Source organism: Diceros bicornis, chromosome 25 (genome assembly GCF_020826845.1).
Source record: "Diceros bicornis minor isolate mBicDic1 chromosome 25, mDicBic1.mat.cur, whole genome shotgun sequence".
Taxonomy (NCBI): Eukaryota; Metazoa; Chordata; class Mammalia; order Perissodactyla; family Rhinocerotidae; genus Diceros; species Diceros bicornis.
The window spans coordinates 21,625,491-21,651,048 of record NC_080764.1 but is presented as its reverse complement, the minus strand read 5'-3'; the positions used below and the strand labels follow the sequence as shown (position 1 = coordinate 21,651,048).

The window sequence follows — 25,558 nt, the reverse complement described above, 5'->3', positions numbered from 1 at the left end:
AGTAAGAGTAAACTAAACAGACAAAAATCCCTGCCCCTTTGGAGTTTATAGTCTAATATGGGAGACAAATAATAAAGCGAGCTAAACAAGTGAATACTGCATCTAATATGTTAGGTAGTGGAAAGTGCTCTCTCAAGAACTGTAAAGAGTGTGGGATTTTACCCTGCTTACAAGCTACCAAGCAAGCCTGTTAATGTTTCATGGATGCTGGCAGAAGACACAAAACTCCTGGGTGAGAGGCAGAGGACAACTTTATTACTCAGGACAAAAGCAGTAGCCAGAGGTTCATGTTCATGCCAGGTTCGAGTGCCCCAACCCCCAAGTCCCATGGGGGCCATGCAGGTGAGACTAGATGAATGCCTACATGTAGAGTGGATTGCTTTATGGGAGAGGAACACTGAGGAATCTGTTGCTTTTATAATAAGCAAGCCTGCTCCCTAGGGGGAGATATAATCTCATCCTTCAAGGTTGCCCCCTGTGTATACAACTCTGAGAAATGGCCCCAGGGAAAGAGTGCTCAGGATCGTGCATTCTTGGCACACCCAGCAAGAGTGTGCACGGATGCTCAGGGTCCTTGGCAGATTGCCTCTTCTAATTGTATGAAGAAAAATTAAACAGAGGAGAAAGAGAGTGACTAAATACTATTCTATTTTTCTTATGAATGTAAAAATACTGTTCTATATTATTTCATAAAACAGAAATAGAAATACTATTCTATTTTACTTGTGGATATTTTCATTGCTATATGTTTTATCTCTTGGAAATATGTAGATTTCAGTACAAATATGAATTTGTTACCTTGAATTAGATCATTTAAACCACAAAACATTAATAACTGTTTTTAACTATAATTTTCAACTGTTGATTAAAGACTTTTTTTTAGTTAATCAGTGACACATTCATTAGTATTTTCCTTAGTACAGTTAGTGGAATAATTTATAGGATTACAGATAAAACCTGTCTCTATATTAATGCTTGCCATGTGAGATGAGGCATCTTATTCATAGCATGTTTGCTCCCATGTAGCAAGGGTCTTGTGTAGTTCAGTAGAGCACACAATGCTTAAAGCTTAATTTTAAAATCTAAACCAAGTCCAGTGTTAACTTGTATTATGTGGTATTTTGTTATTTACATGTGAATATTTAGGCTCGGTATTAATTTTCTTTTCTTTCAAAAGCATGAAAATTTCTATATGGTATTAGGTCCATTTCTCAAAAAATTTGTGGTAAAGGACTAGTTTCTCCCCCACTGCCCCCTGCAATCCATTGTGGACTAATAACATGCAATTAAAAAAATAAAAAAAAACAGACTTATAAAATACAGTCCCCAATATTTCATTCAACTCAACAGATACAAAATTATTCTATCAGATTACCATAAAGTGCCTAAATGCTTACTCTCATTTTCTATACTTATCTCATTACTGACTGGTAGCAGACCCTGGACCACACTTTGAACAGCACTATTATAGATTGTCCTCTGTGATAACAGTTTGGGAGTTAAGGATATACCTGCACCATATCCCCAATATCCATCTTTTTTGAAGTTTTTTTGGATCCAATTTTTAAAAACTTGGACCCATTGACGAGTTCTTTAAGTTTGTAAATTGCTATACAGAATATTCTTTTGTTTGTCTAATATATCATTCAAGCTTCAACTGTCTCTTCATAGTTCAAATATTTGAGGATTTTGTGATTCCACCCTTTTTATCATATCTTTTCAGGTTTCTTTTTTCCAGACTCAAGAATTGTTACTTATTTAGTTTATCCTTAAAAGGCAGAGAGAGAGAGAATGAAGCTTTGAGTTTAGTTTAAAATCAGTGGTGTGAATGATGCATATATGAAACCAAGGTTCCTAGCTCAATCCCCACGTGTGTCATTTTAGTTCATTGAGAGAAAGTTTGTTCTATAATCTCTATCAGCTTTCCTAGTTGCTTCCGGTCACTAGTCATATCCTGGGAAAATTATGGATAACAGTGTAATTCTTTACCATTATTACTGGAAAAAGAGTGCAAAACTCTAACAATGAATCATAAGTGTAGTAGGAAGAGTCTTGGCTCTGAAGTCATTTTCCTATAGCAGTATCCAGATGTTCCAATACAGGCATGGAAAAATCATTTCAATTTCCCTCTTCAAAAAATAGGAATAATTTATAGTTCATAAGACTCATAATAGATGCTCAGTAAATGTTAGTACCTTTCCCCCTTTTTCTCCACAAAGTACCATACATTATATTATTATGTTTACGTTTTTCAACTAAGTTGACTATTTCTCCATGCAGCCAGGAGGCCTTGGTTTACCTGCCACTGACCTTACAAATACTGGATTCATATTTTCCTTTTATTTGTGGGTTAATGTTCAGTTCACCTTTTCTTCCTAAATGCCCCCAAAATAACTCAGTTGAGAAGTCTTTTCTTCCATATCTGATTTTATTTTATCATCTAATCCCTGCATTTCTTATATTTGCAGAGCAATAGGTATTCCTCTAGCATCTAAAGACTCCAGGGCATCCAAGAGGAGATGTAAAGTAGGTAGACAGATACAAAAATCTGGAGCTCAGAAACAAAGATGTGAATTTGGAGATGTGCATTTAGAGGTCATTAGCATATAGATGGTAGTCTTAAGTATAGATAAAATTGTTCAGAGAGTCTAAAAGGAGAAAAGATGGAATTCTGGAAACAGACGCATTTAAGATGTGGAGAAAGCAGTCTAGGTAGGAGCCTGAAAAGAGCTTCCGGCAAGGTAGGAGAATCGAGAGAGAGCATGAAATAAGTAAAAACAGAGCAAAGCATTTCAAGAAAGAGGGAGTGGGGCCAGCCCAGTGGCACAAGCGGTTAAGTGCATGTGCTCCGCTACGGTGGCCCGGGGTTCGCCGGTTTGTATCCCGGTCACGCACCGACACACTGCTTATCGAGCCATGCTGTGGCGGCGTGCCATATAAAGTGGAGGAAGATGGGCACGGATGTTAGCCCAGGGCCAGTCTTCCTCGGCAAAAAGAGGAGGATTAGCATGGATGTTAGCTCAGGGCCAATCTTCCTCACAAAAAAAAAAAAGAAAGAAAGAAAGAGGTAGTGATCAGCATTTTAAATATTGCAGAGAAGTTATGCAAGATAATAACTGAAATGTATCCCTTAGATTAGACAAATTGAAAGTCACTGTTTACCTTAAACAATTTTAGTAGAATGGGGCCAAAAACCAGACTACAGTAGATTAAGGAGCAAATATGAAGAGAGGAGGAAATCACAAATGTAGTTGTCAGTTAAACAGCTTATGGAGCAAATGAGAGAGGAGTGGATAGCTTCAGAGGAATGCAGATTAGAGACTGATTTGGTTAGTTTAGTGGTTTTATGACAGAAATTTAAGCATGTTTATATATTAAAGGAAAAGTGTCTGTAGAAACCAAAAAGCTATAGTGACTATTAGTAACTTAATAAGGAAAGCTCTTGGAATTTTCCCTACTTTTTAAGTGAAATTGACTTGGAAGTGTTTAAGAATTTGCCGTAAATCATCTGGTTGTTTTTATATTATGATTTTTCCTGATTACAAGAATAATATATGATTGTTATAAAAAAAATTCAAACTTTACAGAAGTACATAAGGTAGAAAGTAAAAGCCTTCTGTAATCTCAATGATAACTGCTATTAACAATTTTATATATGCTATACAAGTTTTTTTCCTTGTGCATATACTGTTTACCTATATGTGAGTGCATGCTGTTCTGTAGGTTTTTTCACTTAACAGTGTAGTCAACTGATAATTCAGTGATGGAACTAAAGGTAAAAATAAGCCTATCGAGATATTTACATCTTTGATATTTAATAGATGGTTAACTAACCTTCATATTCAGGAATTTTATTTACAAACATCTTTTCTATTCTTTGTCCTTCCTCTTTAGAGTGGATGTGACTGAAATTCAGATAGCTTTAGTGATCATTTTTGTGTTGTCTACATTTGGAGGAGCAACCATGTGGGACTATACGGTAAATCAGAGTATTTAAATTTATATTTAAGTACTTTTTAAATATTTAGGAAAAAATATCACATTGTTAATTTTCTTCAGAAATCCTTGGCATTGTATTTATTATTCATTCCACTTCTTAACCTTTTTCCTTCATTTTATAACTTTACTATCCAATATACCTTATTATGGCATGTTCCCCTATGTGTGAACATATTACCATATAGATGAAAATGACCCCATTTCCCTAATACAAAATTAAACACACTAGTTGAACTACCTTTTCCAGGCCAAAATTCATCTCATAAAATAGATATTTAAAAAAGTAAATTCAGTAAAACATTTTACGTTTGAAACTTGTCCCTCAATATTAGGAAAGAAAAGTTGCTAATTTGTATTTTGTATAATCTGTGAGGTATAGTTTCCCATATTAAGGAGTGTTTTTATTTTCTGATTGGTGGGTGACCTCGTATTTTGATAAAAGTTGACTCTCAGGCCACTGTCATAAATTCATGCTTTGCATAGGAAGAAAATTTATGAAGAAACTATTATTGTGTAACTTGAGTCCACAGCCCTGACTGCCTCACAGCCTCATGCCCATGGAGTAAGAATAATAAGGATAATATCAGTAGCCAACAACTAACATTTATTCAATGTTTATTATGTTCCTAAACATTTTACTATCACTGTTTCATCTGACCCTCAGAACAGTCCTGTGAAATCGATACTATTATTATTCTGTTCTATACATGTCTCAGAATGATTAAGTAATTTGTCCAAGGACACACAGCTAGTAAGTGCTGGAGCTAGGAATTAAGTAGACTGATTCCAGACTCTGTAATCACTAAGCTATATACCTTTGGTAAAAATAGTAAGAGAGACAAAATTAAACGTACTCTTACCACTGCTGCAGCAACCGTGCTCCTTGGTATTTACCCAAATATGTTGAAAGCTTACGTCCACACAAAAACAGGAGCACAGATGTTTATAGCAGCTTTGTTCATAATTGCCAAAACTTGGAAGCAACCAAGATGTCCTTCAGTAGGTAAATGGATAAATAAACCATGGTACATCCAGGCAATGGAATATTATTTAGTGTTAAAAAGAAAGAACTGTCAAGCCATGAAAAGACATGGAGGAACCTTAAATGCATATTACTTAGTGAAAGAATCCAATCCGAAAAGGCTACATATTGTATAATTCCAACTATATGACATTCTGGAAAAGGCAAAACGATGAAGACAGTGAAAAGATCAGTGATTGCCAGAGGATGGGGAGAAGGAGGGATAAATAGACATAGTACAGAGAATTTTTAGGGCAGTGAAATTATTCTGTATGATACTATAATGATGAATACCTGTCATTGTGCATTTGTCCAAACTCATAGAATATACACCACCAAGAGTGAACCCTAATATATATAAACTGTGGCCTTTGGGTGATAATGATGTGTCAGTGTAGGTCCATGGATTGTAACAGATGTACCACTCTGGTGGGGGATGTTGATAGTGGGGGAGGCTATCTGTGGGGGGAGGGCAGGGAGTGTATAGGAACTCTATGTACTTTCCATGCAATTTTGCTGTGAACCTAAAATTGCTCTAAAAATTAAGTCTATTAAAAAAGTAGTAAGAGACTTCTCTGTGGCATTTAGTTTCAGAATTGCCAGTTACAGTTCAAATCACTAGGCTCAGAAATAGACTTTGAGCAATTTTTAAGTAGTGGTACATTCCCCGAGACATTCATATTCCTTCTCATCATGTAAGAATAAATAATAGAATCAAGGATATGATACTGTAGGCCTCTAAAATATGCTAGAAGGATGCAATGTGTCTTTTATGGTAGCTGCTCAGCTAGTACCCATAAGAAGGTGAATGTGGACCTAGAGGCAGTTAGGCAACTCTGGTCATTAAGTCAGATGTGGTTGTCTTAAATTTGGAATTCTGAGTTAGTTATAATGGGGAAGAATTTAATCTTAAAATCATTTCATTCAATGTTTTGGCAATACCATAGGAAGAAAGTACACCTGTTCTTCTCGCCAACAAGAATACTTATTTTAGATGTAGATTTTCTAAATTTAATTGTTAATCTGTAGTTTCCACAAATTTTGGTACAGTATTTCAAAGTCTATTTTCAAACCACAATAGCCTACAGCTTTTGGCAATTCATTGTTACTGTTTTTTAAATCCTTTGCTGCCTTTGGAAGTTTTCTTGAACAGCAGTTGACCAACAGGTAAATATACTGCTAGAAATTTAATCCTGGATATTAACGACACAAAATTTTTGCATGCACACACATCGTGATATTTGTCACATTCATGGTGCAGATCATGGTGTCTGACTTTGCTGTGATGCTGCCTTTTAGAGGTACAGAATTCAAGTGAAATATCCTTTTTCATGTTTCCTTTAAGTCAGATGAAGACTTGTGAAATTAAATATTTCATCACACTTATGTAAGTAGACTTCACTGAATTGGGTGGATTCATTTTTCACTTAATGAATAAAACCATTAAAAGAAAAGTTACCACTTCAGGCTACATTCCAGAAGTTAAGGTTTGATTTTAAGAAAAAGGATATTGTACAGGGCCACATAATAATGTTTCTTTACTATTTAGTAGGAAAAGAAATTCTGTTTTCTTAATTATTTGTTTCTTTCCTCTCTCCCTAAAGATACCCATTCTAGAAATAAAGTTGAAGATCTTTCCAGTTCTTGGAGTAGTAGGTGGAGCAATATTTTCCTGTTCGAATTATTTCCATGTTATCCTCCATGGTGGTGTTGGCAAGAATGGATCTACTATAGCAGTAAGACATTAATTTCATCATCATTTAGTATTAATTTTATGATAAATTTTCTTATCACCAGCTACAGAGATACTAAAAATATGCCAAAGTTCAAGAATGGGAAAGGGAACTAAGTATCTTAAAGAATTCTTTTTAGGCACATAATACAAAAGCATTTTAAAAACAGTTTAGACTGATGAGAAAGCATTTTTCCCTCTCTCTACAGCCTTTCTCTGAGTAGACTTTTCTGACATTCCATTTAATCATCCACTGTTTCATTACTGTACATAATTAAGACTTGCCATTTGTTTTCTTGCATGTTGTGCCTTGCACTAATAGGGGAGAGCAGGAGAAGGGAATGAGTTCCTGACTGAATGGCAGGAAAGCTGCCAAACATCATGGTTTCACATATGGGGCAATTTATTACTCATGAAGTAAATTTCATTGAAAGTTCACTGAAATATGTTTTAAAAAACTATTCTAATATTTTAAAAGGTAAAATTTTTGACCTTAATTCTTGAGTGGGTAAACCTTATGTATGTATACTTTACACTTGCTCATGCTGTAATACTTTTGTATTTATTCATATTTGTTTTTTAAAACTTCTTCAATACTTTTATTTGGGAATCAGAATTCCTGCCAAGTTTTGTGTGTGTGTGTGTGTGTGTGTGTGTGTGTGTGTGAGTGTGAGGAAGACTAGTCCTGAGCTAACATCTATTGCCAATCCTCCTCTTTTTTGCTGAGGAAGATTGGCCCTGGGCTAACATCTGTGCCCATCGTCCTCTATTTTATATGGGACGCTGCCACAGCATGGCTTGACAAGCGGTTCATCAGTCTGCACCCGGGATCCGAACCTGCGGACTCCAGGCCGCCGAAGGGGAGTGCATGCACTTAACCACTGCACCACCAGGCCACCCGCCTGCCTAGTTTTTAAACAAATATAACATAATATCTGTGTTTTTAAAAAACAAATGGTCATCTTCAAGTAAGTACGATAAGTACTTACTCCAGTGATGCCATCTTCTATCAAAATGTTGTTGGAATGTCTTTTTAGAATTGCTTTAAGCCACAGCTCATTTTCTCTAATTTCTTTGGTGCTGTAGTTCAAAATTTCTGTCCTTTAAGGGTGGATTTGATTTTGAAAGAAAATCAAAGTCATTTGGAGCCAGGTCTAATAAATAAAAGGAGTAATAAACATGAAATATAGCATTTTTAGTAAAAAAATAGTCTCATTCTCTTAAGAAAACGTATAAATTTGGCTCTCAAGACAATTTCAAAGGAATCCGCATAATTCATAAATTGTCAATCTTTATGAATAAATTTTATATATATAGTTCAAAAGCAAAGTATAAAACTCATTTAGATACATAAGTTCTGATATATTTGGAAAAACTGTCATTTTTTGAAGTATTTTCTCACTTGACCTCAGTACAGTACTCTGCATAGGGTGCTTAGGAATACTCATTGCTTGACCATGGATGATAAAATAGAGCACTGCCCGGAACACGAGTTACACTAAAGAAAATAAGATTTAGTGAGGATCAATGTCACTTTAGAGAATATTTTACTAAGAAATAATTGTGATTACATGTTTGAAGGAAGATAAGAAATCAAACACTATGGCTAAGAAGTAGTTGATTTAAACTCTTCAACTGGTGGTTTTCCAACTTTTTTGCAACAGATTTTCTTGAATAAAATCTACAGAACCATAATATACATAAAAGCACTATGATATTAATCTAAATTTTTATAATTTATTACTATGTAGTATACATAGTGTTTTATTACATGTATGATTTTATAGTATTTATAGTATTATTAGTGTAATTTTATATTAAGTTCTCATTTATAACATGTAAACTCAAGAATAAGGCTGTTTTAATGAACACATTTAAATTGCTGGCTATAGATTTAATAAGTCTTTATACCAAATTTATTTCAATACTTTGTTTAGAATAAGCAGTGCTGAGAGAATCCTGCTTCACGTAGATAAAAATGTAATGGTTGGGTTGTACAGTGTTACATAAGACGGCATTTGCAGTTTAAATGCAAAAAAAAAGGGGGGGAGGGTGTTTGTATAGAGAGAGACCAGGGCAGAATTAAACTCTTCCTAATCAGTGATTAAGATATTTTGTAAAATTGGCAGGTTAAGCTTTATTTCAGTATCTGCACAAAGATATGTTAACTTGGGAATCCAAGTGTTGATAGCCTTCAGCATGGTAAAATTTGGTATAGATAGAATAAATCATATTGTTATTTTTAGTGGTTATTAGTTTAAGATGTGTGTATATATAAAATTGGAATCAAATATCTGTGACACTGTATTACCTCTGTGTAACCCTAGGGTTCTGTGGAAGTTTGAAAAGCAAAGCTAAGGTCTATATACTCCTTTAGACCATACACTACATCATACTCTTCTTTAGGTCTCTAGTTCCTAGCACAAAATAGATGCTCAGAAAATGTTTGCATTGTAATAAATGCAATCTTAAAATGTGATGCTGATTTTCTGCTTTATCCTTAGGGCACCAGTGTCTTGTCACCTGGACTCCACATAGGAATAATTATTATACTGGCAATAATGATCTATAAAAAGTCAGCAACTAATGTGTTCGAAAAGCATCCTTGTCTTTATACCCTAATGTTTGGATGTGTCTTTGCTAAAGTCTCACAAAAATTGGTGGTAAGAAATTCTTTTAGTTTATAATTCATGGTGTAAATAATGTACTTGGTCCTTAAACACCAAGCTGGAAACTATTTCATACAATGGGTAGGTTTTTTGTGGTGTTATCATCATAATAAATAGTTAGCTGTTTGTGCTCCAAGTAAAACTGGGAATGAATTAATGTTATATGCAGGGAGATTCTTACTTTATAGTAAGTCCTTTTAATTATTTGTTTAGCTGTAATTATCAATTATAACTTTCTGATATCAAGGAATTTAAATACTGGAAGCTTTAATAAGCTACCCAGTTATGAATTTGAGAACTTTTAGATTCAGTATTCCCATATCAAATGTGAGATTCAATGACCTCTTTATCCTTATTTGTCTTAATAGTGAATTAAAGTTATAATAAATTCTGTCCTAAAAATAAAAGCTAAAACATTTAAAATTTAATAATGAAAGTATTTTTTTATTCTTTTTTATAGATAGCTCACATGACCAAAAGTGAACTGTATCTTCAAGACACTGTCTTTTTTGGCCCAGGTCTTTTATTTTTAGACCAGTACTTTAATAATTTTGTAGACGAATATGTTGTTCTGTGGATAGCAATGGTAAGTTCTTTTCTGCTAAGGTTTTTATTTATTTTTAACAGATGTTGGATAACACTATGCTTAAGAGTCATTTCAGTGAGATACGAGGTGGCCTCACTATGTAGTCTATAAGTAAATGTTTCTGAACATTTAAAATTACTTCTTTTAAGCTGTGAATTGTTTTTTATTGTGTGTAGAAATGGCCCACATATCTGCAGATCAGGCTTTCAACAACTTAAATCCTTAAAAACACAACTGTGTACTTTAAAGATAACTATATTTCTCCCCCCAAAAAAACAGTATAAAGATGTCAAAAATCACTTCATTCTGCCCAAAGGACTACAAACACTTATTAGTATCTGACTTTTACTTAATCAAGCTTGTTGAAATTATTCCAGGCTTATAGCAGGTAATAGGTAAATTAGATAGAGTTAATGTTAGCAAAGGTGGGCACTTATTGCATCAAGAACTGTCAGCTAAGATTGAGGAAACAAAACAGAACAGACAATACTACCATGTACAGGATTCTGTGACCATTTTGTGCTCGAAGTAAGCAACCATATATATCTGTATGGCCCTTGAGGATAGTGCATAATTTATGTTAATAATGATGACTCTCATCAAGCAAAAATTAAATTTTCATTGATGACATCCTGCTTATGAAAGTGATATGGATAATACATATATTAATTTCTATCCAAAATAATTATAAAATATAGAATTATGGTGCTTAAGGGAGAAGCTTTAGGGGCCAGCCCCGTGGCGTAGTGGTTAAATTCAGCGCACTCTGCTTTGGTGGTCCAGGGTTCATGGGTTCAGATCCCGGGCATGGACCTATACCACTTGTCAGCCACGCTGTGGCAGTGACTCACATACAAAATAGAGGAAGATAGGCACAGGTGTTAGCTCAGGGCTAATCTTCCTCAAGCGAAAAAAGAGGAAGATTGGCAACAGATGTTAGCTCAGAGTGACTCTTTCTCACCAAAAAAAAAAGTGAGAGAGAGAAGCTTTAGCCATCTGAGGAAAAGAAAATCATTGTTGGTAACACCTTAATCACAAAAGTGGACAAGGGAAGCATTAAATTTTTTATTTTATTGAGACATTATCTTTATGGTTTGTCTTCAACTACTGGTGGTTCTGAACAATTTTGCTATATTTTTCTCTACCTCTGGACCTCACTGGCCTTCACCAAATTGTTAGTGATATATAAACACACATTAAAGTACACTAAAAGAAACCCTGCAGTGAATCTTTTGATAATGTCAATAATCGCACACTTTAATTTGTTAGATTTAGGCATTAAAAAAACTGCATCTGTTCTGTGCGTGGACCACTGGGATGCATCTGATGATCCTTTATAATAAACTAGGTTCTATAGTATTATACTTTTTCTGGAGTAAATTAATAACTTAATATCCATTTGTGGTCCATTCAAGTCTTCCATTCTTTAAATAGTGGTGAGATGTAAATCTTAATCCTTGAAAGTTTTTCAGGCAATATTCTAAAAGGTCCTTGAAAATCAGAATAATTTCCTTTAATGTGTTATCCACTATAAATATTTTTAGGGCTCCAAAACAATCTAAATTTAAGAAGTAGGGGGTGATTATTCAAAATATCTGAAAATTCAATGTAGGCTTTCTTTTAGTGAACTTAAATATGTATTACAAATGGAATTGTTTAACATAATTAAAATGTCAGGTGTTAACAATTCAAGCACCTATTTTATGAGTGAGTTGGCCTCCAGTGGTGGAGATTATGGTAAGGAATAATCAGAGTCACGGATTATGGTGAAGAAATCAAATTCAGTTTTTCTTTAAAAAGAAAAATTGTGGACCACAATTAAAAATAACAAAAAAACATTATGTGGACCAAACAAAACATACGTGCCCTTTGGCATCCTTAGGGAAAAAGTTCTTGCTTCAGAGCAAAAAGGGTCAGGTGGAGCTTTTCAAGTAAATGATATATTTTCCTCTAATGGGTGAGAATTCCCTCTCCACGGCAGAGATTTGAGGCTCCTTTTTCTGAAAGGAAGCATTTGCCCCTGGTCTCTGGGAAGGTTTTTAAATAGTGTGCCTTCCTCCATAATTTTGTACACCACACAATTTTATATATGCCTCCCCTCAACTATAGTGTCTTTTCCAGGACTTTACTTTCTTACAACTAATCTCAAAGGAATAAGAAATGTAGGTGGGGGCCGGCCCCATGGCTTAGCGGTTAAGTGCGCGCGCTTTGCTACTGGCAGCCCGGGTTCGGATCCCGGGCGCGCACCAACCCACCGCTTCTCCAGCCATGCTGAGGCCACGTCCCACATACAGCAACTAGAAGGATGTGCAACTATGACATACAACTATCTACTGGGGCTTTGGGGAAAAAAAAAGGGAGGAGAATTGGCAATAGATGTTAGCTCAGAGCCAGTCTTCCTCAGCAAAAAGAGGAGGATTAGCATGCATGTTAGTTCAGGGCTGATCTTCCTCACCAAAAAAAGAAAAAAAAAGAAATGTATGTGATGGAATTATTTCATTATAATGACTGATAGCTCCTTCTAGTAGAAAATTGGTGGCTTTGTTGCACAGCAGAAAATTGAAAGAATGTGGAGTCAGAAGAGTTAAGTTACTTTCCAGCTTTTGTATTTTAGTCTAGGCCTTTTACCACTCTGAGCCTCAGTATGTGTAACTGTGAAATACCCTGCATATTCCAGACCACTATCATGAGGCTGAAATATGAGATATATGAAAGTAGTCTAAAATGTAATATTTTCGGTGAAGAATTTTAGGTTAAGGGTTGAGATTTGTTCGGGGGGGAAACAGAAAAACAGTTGCTGCATCAGAAAAGATAGACCATAATCCATTTTATATTTTCTTTTTTTGGTTTTAAAGGTCATTTCTTCATTTGATATGATGATGTACTTTAGTGCTTTGTGCCTGCAGATTTCAAGACACCTTCATCTAAATATCTTCAAGACTTCATGTCATCAAGCACCTGAACAGGTTCACAAGCATATTGACTAATAGCTCAAGGAAAAGAGGAGAAGCAGTTAGGGGTACCTATGAGTGAAGAAATCCCCCTTTGCAGGAGGCTAGTATACTATCAAATAAGGTTATATTTGAATATAAAACATTGTCTGGTAGATTCCATTATGTCTATCTCAGTTGTGAAGCCCCTCATTGTGTATCAACATTTTTGAGCACAGGTATTATCAGAGTAATTTATAGATTAAATTAGAAACAAAACCAAAGAAAGAAATTTCAACTTTCTGAGGATAAGAAAGTGCACCATTATAGTCTAAATAGCAATCTTTTTGTCTCAGAAATTCTTATCAGACACTTGGGGTTTTCACTGGCAAAGGATTACATAAAAATTCAGGACTTAAAAGATTTTGGCGATCTTGAGAGTGATGCTTACTTTTGATTGCTAAAAATTGACAAGTGAGTTCATAATACTGTAAAAGTACATGGATTATAATACTGTAATTATTGAGCCAAATGATGTTATAAGAAATGATTTTTTTTTATTAGCCATCTTTCAAAAGAGGTATGTTAATTACTATCATATAAAAGGAAATACTTGCTTAGCATACCAAGTAGAATTTAAAAGGGCTACTGGAATTTTCTATAATTTGTATTTAGTAAAAGGAATTTGTCTTACCAATTCAGAAAAACAAATGAATCTTTACAGTCAGGGTAACTTGTTCCTTGATATTGAGTTAAAATTTCATTGTCACAAAAAAGTGGACATTAAACATTCCTTTTTATGAAAAATAAAACAGTAGCTAAAGACAGTTAACATATAAGAAAATTAGTAATTTATGAAAACATGGCAAAAATATCTTCCCTTTAGAATATCAGCCAAAGTTAGTTCAAGTACATGTTAACTCATATGAGGTAAAAACGGGATAAAATAAGTATTAGTTATTCAACTACCAAGTACATTATGTACTGATTCTTATCTTTCCATTCTCACTTAAAAATATTTATATTGCTCATTATGAATAACAAAACTATCACAAGGATCTTTTAATTTTATCTGACAGTTCTGTAGTCCAGAAGCCATATGATAGTTATATCTTAAGCAAGAAAAAAGCATATTGAAAAAATAGTGAAAGTTGATATTTCTTAAAAGGAAAAAAAGACACTTATGTGAATTAAATACATAAAAAATATTCCAGAGTACTTATTTTGCCTCTGCAACTATTAGCCAAACAAGGACCTTCCTAGATGTGTGGATAGTACTTAAGATTTATATTCAAACATATTCTTTGACTTAAAAGGGAAATCCTTGACAAAATGCAAAAATTTAGGAAGTCAGTTGTCCCTTAATGTCAGATATACATTAATGGTGGAGGACTAATTTCTTCCTGTATAAGTTATCACAGTTAGAAAAAGAGAATCAATATGGATTTGTTTTTAAAAACTTGGAAAACCTAGGGGCTGGCCCAGTGGTATAGTGGTTAAGTTTGCGCACTCTGCTTCAGCAGCCCAGGCTTTGCAGGTTCGGATCCTAGGCACGGACCTATGCACTGCTGCTGCAGCAGGCCTCCCACATACAAAATAGAGGAAGATGGGCACAGATGTTAGCTCAGGGCCAATCTTCCTCAGCAAAAAGAGGAAGATTGGCAACAGGTGTTAGCTGAGGGCTCATCTTCCTCACAAAAAAAACAAAAAAACAAAACTTGGAAAACCTTAAAACTAAGATAAGCATGGATTATAAGGCAAAAATTAGAATTTGAAATGCAGAAAAACAGGAGAAAATCACTCCTTTACTCCTAATGGGCATATTTTTTGTTTTGAATGATTGATTCAATGAAAGCAATTTCAGCAAAAAATAGTTAACTGACTTATTTAAAACAAATGCTGAAACAATTTAATATTTATTAAATCAAGTGTTTCATGTTATTCTGTTTAAAAAATGCACATTTTAAAAGACAAGGTGTAAGAATTACCTGTTCAAGTTTGGGAATGAATGTAAAATCAAATTTCCATATATTTAACTGAATATTAAAACTGGAAAACAAAATATTCTAGGTAATTTATCTTTAAAGACAGATATGAAGTACTTAAACCATAAGTAATTAGGTATGTTAATGACATGCTCTTAATCATTACTAAGGGCCTGTGTCATTTAATTGCAGACCAAGGCCAATTAAATGGCATTGTGATGTCTTTGTGGAAATGACATATTCACAAATCCATGTCTTAAAACTGATATTTATATATCTTGTTCAGTTGTCGTAGTGGTTTTTAGCAGTTTAATTTATTCCAGAACACATACTTAAGTTGCTTTTAATAAATTTCATAGGTCAATAAAGGAGATTTTCTTTTGAAATTTTATTTTTATTAGAATTGGCTGTGTAACTTAATGAGTATATACAAAAGGATGTACATATAAAATAGATTTTGTATTTTTTTTCTTAAAGAAGAACAATGTAACCTTCTATACTTATGCTTTCTACCTTTTGGGACTGATACAGATACACTGAAGCCAAAACCTAAAGTTAAATCATCTTTATTGCTAAAAGTTAATTGACAAGTGTTAGAAACAAAAATTCACTATTACTATTAAAGAGCTGAAAGCTCGGTACATATAATTTATGAATTGCTGCTACTCACATAACTTCAGATTTTATTTGGACATTAACAATGATTAACACCATGTAATATTTTAAACTACAATTTTTAAACCACTGTAAAGACTTATATGCCTCTTAGCTAATGTTATAACTGTTATCATATTATTTAGGTTCAAGTTCTTCCTTCAAAGAGTCTTCAGAATAACATGGATTGAAGAGACTTGCGAACACTTGCCATCTCTTGCTGCTGCTGTTACATGAAAGGCGATATTAAACATTTGTTTAATTTTTAGATAAGTGTTATACATATTTCAGCAAATAAAATATTTCAATGCTTACATTAATTAATGCTTATTTTTCAATTTTAATTATGACTCACAGTTTCCATCATAATTTTTTTTTGCAACATAGCCATTTCTTTCCTAAGTTCATTTTGTGCACCAGTAAGTAGATTATCATGATTCTTCTCCAAGTCCTCCATACTCTAAAACACAAAAAGCTAGTTCAGTTACAAACCACCACTTTTCATCTTAGGTTCTAAACTTGTACAATTTTCAAAAGTGGGAACTTTTTAATATTCAAATAATGTGCATTATTTATTCTGAATAAAAATATTCTAAGTAATACATGAAAACCAAAGTACCCACTATAGGAATAAAAAAATGTCAGACATGAATCAAAATTATTATAGGAGGTACAACAGTAGTATACTTTGCTCAAAACAATAAGTTAATGAACTGTTAAGGTCAAAATAGAATAAAAAAGAAAAAGATTAGAAGTCCCATATCAAATTTCTATAATTTTGAAAATTTCTAATCTTCTAAATATCAGGTTGTAATCCACTTATTATGACTAATAGTCACTTTGATGTGAATTCATTAGAAGGAATAAAATGATCTATAGTATACCTCTTTGTTCAATTTATGAAAAACAAAAATTGTTATAAATCTTTACTATTCATCCAACAAACAGTCATTCTAATGCCTTTTATGTAGAAAGCACTATGTTAAGTGCTGTGGAGAAATTAAAAAATAATACATGATCACTCCTTTATTCTAGTCAGGAGAAACATAAACAAAAATAACACAAAATTTTATAATAGGAATGGAAACACAACTTGCTGTGGTTATACAGTAGAAAATGGGGAGTAATTCCAATTTAGTTGGCAGAAGAATAAGATTTCAATAGGTAAAAAGGAATTAAAAGTATTCTAGGACAAGAGTATAAGCAAAAGCATGCAAGTGCATAGCAAGTGAGTTCAGAGAAAGCAATTATGTGGAGGGGTAGGAGTAATGGATGAATGTAGTAAATGAAGCATAAAAAGAGGATCACATTGGGGGGAGATCTTGAATACCTAATAATTTAGAATGAAAAGCTACTGACAGTTTTTCAGGAGGGATGAGATAATGTTTTAGGAAGATAATATGGCAGACCTATGAAGGATGGGTTGGAGAACAGACAAATCAATTAAGAGTTTTAACAATATAAGCAAAGAATGGTGAGGTTCTGAACTAGGGCAGTAGGCGTGGGAATTGAAAGAAAGAACCATTGCAGAGGTAAAAATTACAGGACCTACTAATAACTGGATGTGAAGAATAAGGGAGATGGAGGAGTCAAATATAATACTAAAATTCCTACTCTAAGTGGTAACGTTTAGTGATAGCAACTAGAAGAAATCTTTTCTAGTACTTTATTAAACCTTCACACCAATTAAATGGTTTTTTAGGGTGCATTAGAGCAAGCAGATTGGAAACACTTTTAAAAATAACTTTTGTGTTCATATATATTATTTTAAAATAATTTTTAAAAATACTTGTTTTGAAACTATTTTACTAGTTTACTCAGAGCATCCCAATTCCTTTAGAAGAGTGACCTTTTAACATATATTTGAACAAGATTATCTAAAAGAACCTCCCATCAAAAAAAAAGTATACGTAGGATTCCAATGAACTCCTATGAATATTTACTAAAAAATATGTATCTGCATGAACAAGAGGTCAATGCCACAATTTGCTAATATGCATATGTGTCAGTAGATAATTCTCAATCCACAAATTTTTAATCCTCATCTGGTTTTTCATTCTATTATACATCTGGGCTAGTTGGCATATAAAGCCACTTTTAGTCACTATAATAATTCTAAAAGCAAATATGCCATAAAGTACATATATAATAAACATATTTGAAAATAAAAAAAAGTTCATCAGTTTCAGTTGGGTACTTTCTATTTAGCAAACACTGGGGATACAAAGATCAGTAAAAGATTACCTAGAAATGATTATGGACTTTCTATTTTCAGTTGAGCAAAGAACTATCACGAAAGTACTAATGAATTGTATGCACAATATGTACATTTTTAGGTAAAATTCCTAATGTACCATCTCCTGTTTTGAAGACTCCCCTAAAAATATTTGAATCCTAAAATAAAAATACATTTAGCACTTAAATCAAAAACAATGAATTCAAAATGGAAAGTAGTTAAGAATTTAAAATGTTTAAGCAAAGTGTTTTCCCTTCAACTTAGAAAGGAAAAATTATCTTCTACTTACATATATAAATAATGTTTTATAAGAATGTATTGTGTTACCAAATACAACAGACCTTTATGAACTGCTCATATAACTGTCTAATTGTTTTCAGTCTCTGGCTCTGAATAATTCTAGATTGTTGAAAAACCTTTTGTTGCTGTCGAAACATATTCTACAAATGTAAAAGAAAAAATTATGTGATAATTTGGGTAAAATTTTAAATGTAGCAAAAAATAATTCTACATCAAACTTAAAAGGAATAGTTTTAAAATCAATACTTCTAACATTTTGTCTTAACAACTATTATGACCAAGTTTAGAAAATTTGTATTCACCCCTAATATAAACAATAATATAATACTACTACCAGTCATTGAATAGGAAACCTCAACAACTCAAAACGTGTCTGTCTTGTTCATGCTTTCAATATCAACACAGATGATCCTTCCAGTAATGCTGGTCTTTCAGTTCCCTGGCTTGCTTTCCACCAATGATTTCTGTCCTCCACCCTACTTTAACCATTCACTTACACATACTCATACCCTAGATTTTTTCATTACCAATAACTATAACCTCTACATAGTTAATATGAAGTTTGTTATTATTAATACTACGTGTTGGATACTATTTTGAACTTTTTAAATAAATTTAGATATGAACTCAATCCTCTAAACAACTCCATGAGACAGGTACTTATTATCCCCCTTTCAAAGATGAGGAAATTGAGGCATCAAGATAAATAATTTTTCCATGGTTTCACAGCTAGCATTTGGTGAAACCAGAATGTGATTCCAAATAGTATGTTTCCAGAATCCAGGCTCTAAACATTATTCTATACTGTTTTCTCCATATATCCCACTATTCAACCATACCTCCCTACCATTCTCTCTCTCTTTAGTACTACAAGTCAATAATCTCTGTCAAGACCAAAAATCCATTCATCCTACCTACTTTTTACTGTTTCCTACCCTTATTCCCATTCCCTCACTTTCCTCTTTCCCAGCTTAAATTCTATGGTCAACCATTAAAATTATTCCTTTGTATATATATATACCTTGCTCCCTTCTTACTCTGTCACACTTGTTTGGCTAAACCCCAACCCTGGAAAATCCAACTCTCCAGTCACTCTGCCTGCATCCCTGTAGCTGGTCATGATTAGAGAAAACCCCACAACTATGCTGACAGGTCTCACTTTAAATCATGATCACTATGATCACTAGCCTAAATTGGACCCTGAATGCTGCTCGGCAGTTATATTTCCCCAGTCCATTCACTGGCCCATCCTCAGGGAAGTATGTTATACTTTCTCATTTGATCTCAAAAGGCAACATCTTTTCCACCATCTGATGACCTTAATTATTTCACTAAAGAAATAGAAGCAATCCAAAGAGAACTTTTAGTCTTCTATCACCACATCTACCCACCCACCTACATCCATCTGTGTTCATATGCTCTACTTTCTCTCCTGTTTTTAACGATGAACTATCCTTGTTCCCTGCTAAGGCCAACTTCTTCACATGTCCTCTCCATTCTCAAGAATTCAGCAACTGTCCCCCTCTTTCCATTATCTTTAATTTTCCTCTCAAGATTATTCCTATCAGCACACAAACATGCTGTTCTTTCTCTATTCTTCAACAAAAACAAAATACACACTATTCCTTTTCTATTCAGGCTACCACCCCATTTCTTTCCTTCCCATTCTCTCTTATGCTCATTCCAGTCAGGTTTTTGCACTATTCCACCAAATCATTCTGATCAAGAATACCAATGACCTCCACGTTGCCAAATCCACCTTATTTGGCCTATAAATAGTGTAGGACAAAGTTAACCCTCTCTCCTTCTTAAAAGGCTCTTCTTCACTTAAGAGTGGTTTCCTTTCTACCTATTAGGCCACTCATTCTCAGTCTCCTTTACTGGTTTTCCCTCATCTTCTAAAACTCTGAACACTTGAAGTACTTACTCCAGGACTCAGTCCTTAGACTTCTCTTTTACATTTACAATCACTCTTGGTGATCTCATCCAGTATCATGGCTTAAATGCTATCTTTATGTTGAGAATTCCCAACTTTGTATGTTCAACCCATATCTCTTTCCTGAACTCCAGACTCACATACCAGTGGCCTACTCAACATCTCCCCTGGATGCTTCATATGCATCTTAAATTTAACATTTCCAAAACTGAGCTGATCAACCAACCTTGAAAATTATTTGATGTGAACAGTACCTTAACACTTAGATAAGGGATGCATGATAATTTTACAAACAATGGAAGTATGAAATAAAAGGACAGTTAATGTAATTATATAATATATGGGTAGGACTGACTTCCATCTCCCAGAGAGAGAGGTAACACAAGTCTGGCCATTAAGAGTAAACCATGTTTTGACCATAATGACTGGTTCAGGAATGGGCAAATGATCCAAACTAGATTAGTGATATTCCTCCAGAGGATTTTTCTGCCAGAGTTATTAAGAAAGACTATCTTAGTCCACTGGGGTTACTAAACTTGTAGTAAGTATAGGATTGCAAGAAGCTACCACACTGAGAGAGCCTACTAAGAATTGGAGACAGAGCCCAGATGATGCTACATGAGCAATCCTTCCCTACCCCCATTCAGCGATGCCCAAAGCTAAACTAACCTTGGACTTCTATAAACCAAGAATCCTTCTTTTGTACTTTGACAAATTTCTGTCACTTGGAACTGCAAGAATACTAACCAATATAAGAAGCAAAGACCAACAGCTTTTATGAGTATGGTATGTGCCTATACTTCTCTAGTTTACCACCCAGCAGGACCAAAACACATAGCCAGCAATGGGTAATGGAACCTGGCTGAGCTCCATGGGTCTACTACAAGGCTAGGCTCTCCATTCCTACTTGACATTTGGTTATAATTAATTATAAAGCTAAGCATGATACTAACAGCTAGTTTTTCTTCTTGTTCCCCAGCTTTCTGCACATCTATATCCCACTGCTGAAACAAAGTCAGAAACTGCTGAGAATATTCTTGGTTAAGCTTCTGCCTGTAAAACACAATAACGAATATTGTCATATTTCATACCAATATGGAAAAAAATATGTAAAAACTGATTTGACATAATTTATACTATAATAAAAGAAGGCAATAATAGCACATTTTCAGATGTGAAGCCAAGAAGTAAAATTATCATTTATGCTGATTCCAGAAGTATTTATTTTCCTAACCAGCTAAAGGAAAAGCCCTCTCACTCACATGCTTTATTGATTTTTTTGTGTGTGTGAGGAGATCAGCCCTGTGCTAACATCTGCCAATCCTCCTCATTTTTTGCTGAGGAGACCAGCCCTGGGTTAATGTCCGTGTCCATCTTCCTCCATTTTATATGGGACGCCGCCACAGCATGGCCCGCCAAGCAGTGTGTTGGTGCGTGCGCGGGATTCGAACCAGTGAACCCCGGGCCGCTGCAGCTGAGCACACGCACCTAACCACTTGTGCCACCGGGCCAGCCCCTCAATCACATGCTTTAGCTCTTGACAACTAAGAAAGTTTTATTGTATAAATTTTCCAGTAAGGTCCATTTTATCTCCAAGCTGTTTTTCATTTTTCCTACTGTATATAGGTTCTGATATGATAAACAGATCCAATGAAGTTATTATATTTATCATATAAGATTTCCAAATAGAAATATTTCACTTAATTTTTCCCCATTTTGGTACAATGATTTGGCACAAAATAATAGTTAATTCAGCTAAAATATACAAATTATTTATAATATAAGATTGACCTTTTTCTACATTGTTAAACAGTTAACTATCACAAGACTAATCGTTTATATGACATTTACTTTTTATTCAGCTAGTGTATTTCTAGAATGTTCGAATATAAATTACCTTTATAGCAAAAAAACTCAATTATTATTTAAAAGAGGAAACAGGTAATCTTTACTGATTTCTAGGAAATATATCTCAAGTCTATGAAGGAGTGAAATTATAAGACTAAAGGACTTAGAGAAAAATCAAACCGAATATAGTTTTTACTAGAGACCTCAGTAAATAGAAGATGATATTATTTTTCATAATTTGCCCCAATGAATACTAAGAAATGATACAAATGTTGTGGCTGTGAACAAACCAACAACCTTACCTTTGCTCTTGTTGGGTTTTCCAAACATGTTCAATTTTCTGGTTACTGGTTTTGAGAGAAGACTTAGTATACATTTCTAGTCTTTTTCTCTTGGCAAGAAGAGCTTTGTTAATGTCAGCTATATTAAAAATAAATATGCATTAAAATTTAATGTTGAGGAAAAGTATTTTCTTCCCACATATTCAAATAAATATGAGTAAAGTTTGTTCAACAGTTTTGGAAAGAAATTTAAAATTAAATTTTAAAACAGGCATAATATCAAAAAGCAAGATTATTTGCTTACTTCGTTCTAAGAAAACTTTTAGTTATTGGTATTCCAATTCTGATTTGCCTAACTAGAGATAACTTTTTAATTTAGAGATGATTAAAAAGAGCTAATAAATGAAAAAAGGGTCTCAGGACAGACTTTAACTTCCTCATGAGAAAACACTAAAAAAGGCTAACTTTTTTTTAATTTATAAAATACTCTCCAACTGAAAAAACACATTTAGGTGAATTATTATTAGAACTCATTATATGAAACACACAGAACTATTTTTAAAAAGAATCCAAAAAGGATAAAAATAGTTAAATCAAAGAATAAGAAAATTTGTTTTATAAAAAATTTAGTGATACTTTTAAATATTTTTTTTACTAAAAAACACAAAGACTAAGCATAGAAAACTCTTAATTTTCATAAAATTTTTAATACTTCAAATAATGCTTTGCTAAACACATGCATATGGATCTACCATCAATAGTTATTTTTCAGTAATCATGATGGAGCTGCACTATTATATAAATATTTGATATTTCCAATATCCATCTATAATAATAAATTTATAAGACAGATTACAAAACAAGCATTTTGCCACCACCAAATAGAGCAAAGCTTTCAAAAAAGACTTGATCATATGAATAATCCATATAGAGGAGCCAAATATTGACTCCTTCTTAAGAGTGCCATCCCCTTTGGGTACATTTCCTTCTTGGGAAAGAGTAGAGACCTTTCCCAGCCATTTTTGTTCTAAAATTCCACAATTTGTTAAATTCACGTATGTATAAAATAAAAGCACTATTCTTCCCATTGTTAGTACCATTCTCACTCTTCACATCAACAACTGGAAAGGGTTAAGGAAATTTATGAAGCTGAAACACATATACTTATGCAAAATCTTATATATGAGAACCAGGCACTAAATAGCAGTCTTGTAGTCCACTGATTAACATTTCCTATTTACAAGTTATGTGGTTTAAAACAATTTTCCTTAAATACAAATGTCTCCTAAAACATACCTCCAAATCTTTCCAGCATATTCTGTACTTCACCCCTGTGAAGATATTACATTAAAAAACTTTTAATTAGGGATCCATAAAATATCACGCTTGTTTTGGAAGAAATACCACACACCCAGTATTTTACATACAATACTTAAGAGAACCAAAGTGGACTTTTCTTGAAGTACTTTATCTAACAGGCAAAAATTATTTTAAGCACATTACCCCACATCTTCAACTACTCCTGCAGAAGTCCTTTTCTTCCCATGCTTTTCAATTACTGGAGTGATCCCTGCATTGACAATAAAAAATATTTTTGAAATTAAGTATGCTATTTTGGTAATTTTTAATGGAGTAACATCTTAATTTTGAGATCTTTTAGGCTTTTTGCCAACATAAGTTTTTTAAGCAGACGTTTAAATGCAGTACTTTCTCTGCAGGTTAGATGGAATTAAATGAGGATCCAGGACCATTTATAGGAACAGTTGTGCAAGTCTTCCTGTGTTAATGTCATAATAAGCCGTGTACTATTTATCAGACATTTTGGGAATAACGACTGCAAAGGCAAGAGAGGCTATGTAAGCTTCTCTAACTCCACATGATAGACATGAAAACGCTTTCCAAACAAAGTTTTATTATAGTTTAAAATGTACTGGGTTCAAAAAAACGAACTGCAGGACGCGGTCACTGCCCACCAGCGTTAGACATACTGTACCTTCAGTAACTTCCTCCTCTGAACGACTCAGAATTTTCTTATCTTCTTTTTCAAAGTCATAGGCTCTTATAACCTGATCCTCCATCGATGTCTTCCCCGATTTCCCGCCACGTTTTCTTCCAGAGGGCACCATATTTAGATGTTTTCTGACTTGCAAAGGATAAATCTCTCAAGCCTTCTAATCCAAAGACACCATTTAAATAAACTGGCAACTTTCAAAAGTAGAGCTATCAGATAAAGATGATTTTAGTGGAATCCCATTTTAGGGGTCTCCTCATTTATTTTCTTGGACCAAAAGTTAACCAAGAAGATAACGACAGCATCAGCCCTGATTCCAGGGGTGCTGGGATGGCGAGCTGGCATCTGAGGACCGGGAGATCTGAATTTTAGATCCTCCAGAGTCTGGCTAAATTTAGGCAAATCGAGTTTTTGGATTTCAGGCAGAAAGCGAAATCGTAGTTGTTGACAGGACCCATCACGAGCACGCCAAAAATAAGTTCACAGCAACACAAATATAAGACAACAACGTTCTGCGATCCGTGCCTCGGAAAATGCACGGCCACGTGAGGTTTCCACGGAACAGAACGGAGGACAAATGAGGAGGCGCCCTCAGTCAGGGTGAATCGTTTGTGCCGGGTTTGGGGCGAGCAGGAGGGAGGGCGCCGACCCCCCGCCCCCGCTGTAACCCTGCCGAGGGCGTCGTGACAGGGTGACGGGACCCAGCTCAGCCCGCTGCTCTCCCCCGCCGCCCGCCCGCTCAAGGCCCTGCCCTCAGTGAGCTTCCCCGCCTGCATTTTCCTGTCAGAAGCCCAGGTAGGGCCAACTGGGAAGATTTACCTCACCCTTCGAGAGGCGCCCCTGCCCGGACTCCCGCGCTGGACAAACTCCTCCCCTCCTCACGCCTGGAAAAAACCCCAGTGGCCAACGACCACAACGACAGGTCTCTGGACAGGTGTCTGCGCCCGCCCGCCCGCCCGCCCCCCCCCCCCCCCCCCCCCCCCCCGGCTCCTCACCTGAGCCCTCGGCTTCGCAGCTGCGACGCTACTCTGAGGCAACTCAGAATTCGCGGAGAGAAAAGCCAATCTCGCCTCGCCCGGGAGCGTCGCTGATTGGCTGGTTGCAGTGCGCATGCGTGCAGCAGCTGTGGAGCTGCGCCCCCGTGGGCCAATGACTGTGAGACTGCTGGCCCAGAGTGGCTTGCGTGCGGGCTGCAGTCTGTGGCGAGTTCGGTAGAGACTCGTTGCTTTCCAGTTTCTTTATTTCATGTAAGTTTTAAATTTTTATAGTATTTGAAAGTGGCACGAGAATACGTAAGTTATGAAACATGATGAACACGACCTCATTTGTGAAGTAGAATTTTACCAAAACCCATGGAATCTCCTCAGGAA

The 25,558-nt window shown here is 34.8% G+C and overlaps 2 protein-coding genes across 4 annotated transcripts in view; one reads left to right on the top strand and one right to left on the bottom strand.

Moving 5' to 3' along the window:
* The window catches only part of CHPT1 (choline phosphotransferase 1), a 31,983-nt gene extending 16,087 nt beyond the window's left edge, over positions 1-15,896 (top strand). The window contains exons 4-9 of the mRNA XM_058568558.1: positions 3,895-3,979; positions 6,625-6,756; positions 9,257-9,415; positions 9,882-10,007; positions 12,863-12,973; positions 15,723-15,896. Of these exons, the coding sequence (XP_058424541.1) occupies positions 3,895-3,979; positions 6,625-6,756; positions 9,257-9,415; positions 9,882-10,007; positions 12,863-12,973; positions 15,723-15,767 (658 nt within the window). The 3' untranslated portion in view covers positions 15,768-15,896. The remainder of the gene's footprint in view (positions 1-3,894; positions 3,980-6,624; positions 6,757-9,256; positions 9,416-9,881; positions 10,008-12,862; positions 12,974-15,722) is intronic.
* SYCP3 (synaptonemal complex protein 3) lies at positions 15,307-25,140 on the bottom strand. Of its 3 annotated transcripts, none has more exons than XM_058568559.1 (9): positions 25,008-25,140; positions 24,171-24,320; positions 23,681-23,747; positions 23,474-23,508; positions 22,199-22,316; positions 21,002-21,101; positions 18,154-18,252; positions 15,932-16,036; positions 15,307-15,802 (listed from the first exon to the last, which is right to left on the bottom strand). In XM_058568559.1, the coding sequence occupies exons 2-9, from the start codon at positions 24,301-24,303 to the stop codon at positions 15,749-15,751; spliced, it is 711 nt and encodes a 236-aa protein (XP_058424542.1). In that variant the 5' UTR covers positions 24,304-24,320; positions 25,008-25,140; the 3' UTR covers positions 15,307-15,748. The 3 variants fall into 3 exon arrangements, with proteins under 3 accessions (XP_058424542.1, XP_058424543.1, XP_058424544.1); XM_058568560.1 differs by having other exon boundaries at positions 24,171-24,316; XM_058568561.1 differs by lacking the exon at positions 18,154-18,252.
* Positions 25,141-25,558: the final 418 nt, after the last annotated feature.

Coding starts and splice junctions, on each gene's coding strand:
- SYCP3 (XM_058568559.1), bottom strand. CDS start 24,303: ATGGTGCCCTCTGGAAGAAAACGTGGCGGGAAATCGGGGAAGACATCG. Junction 23,748..24,170: donor AGAGGAGGAAGTTACTGAAG/GTACAGTATGTC, acceptor TTGTCAATGCAG/GGATCACTCCAGTAATTGAA. Junction 15,803..15,931: donor AAAAAATTATGATGGAAACT/GTGAGTCATAAT, acceptor TTCATGTAACAG/CAGCAGCAAGAGATGGCAAG.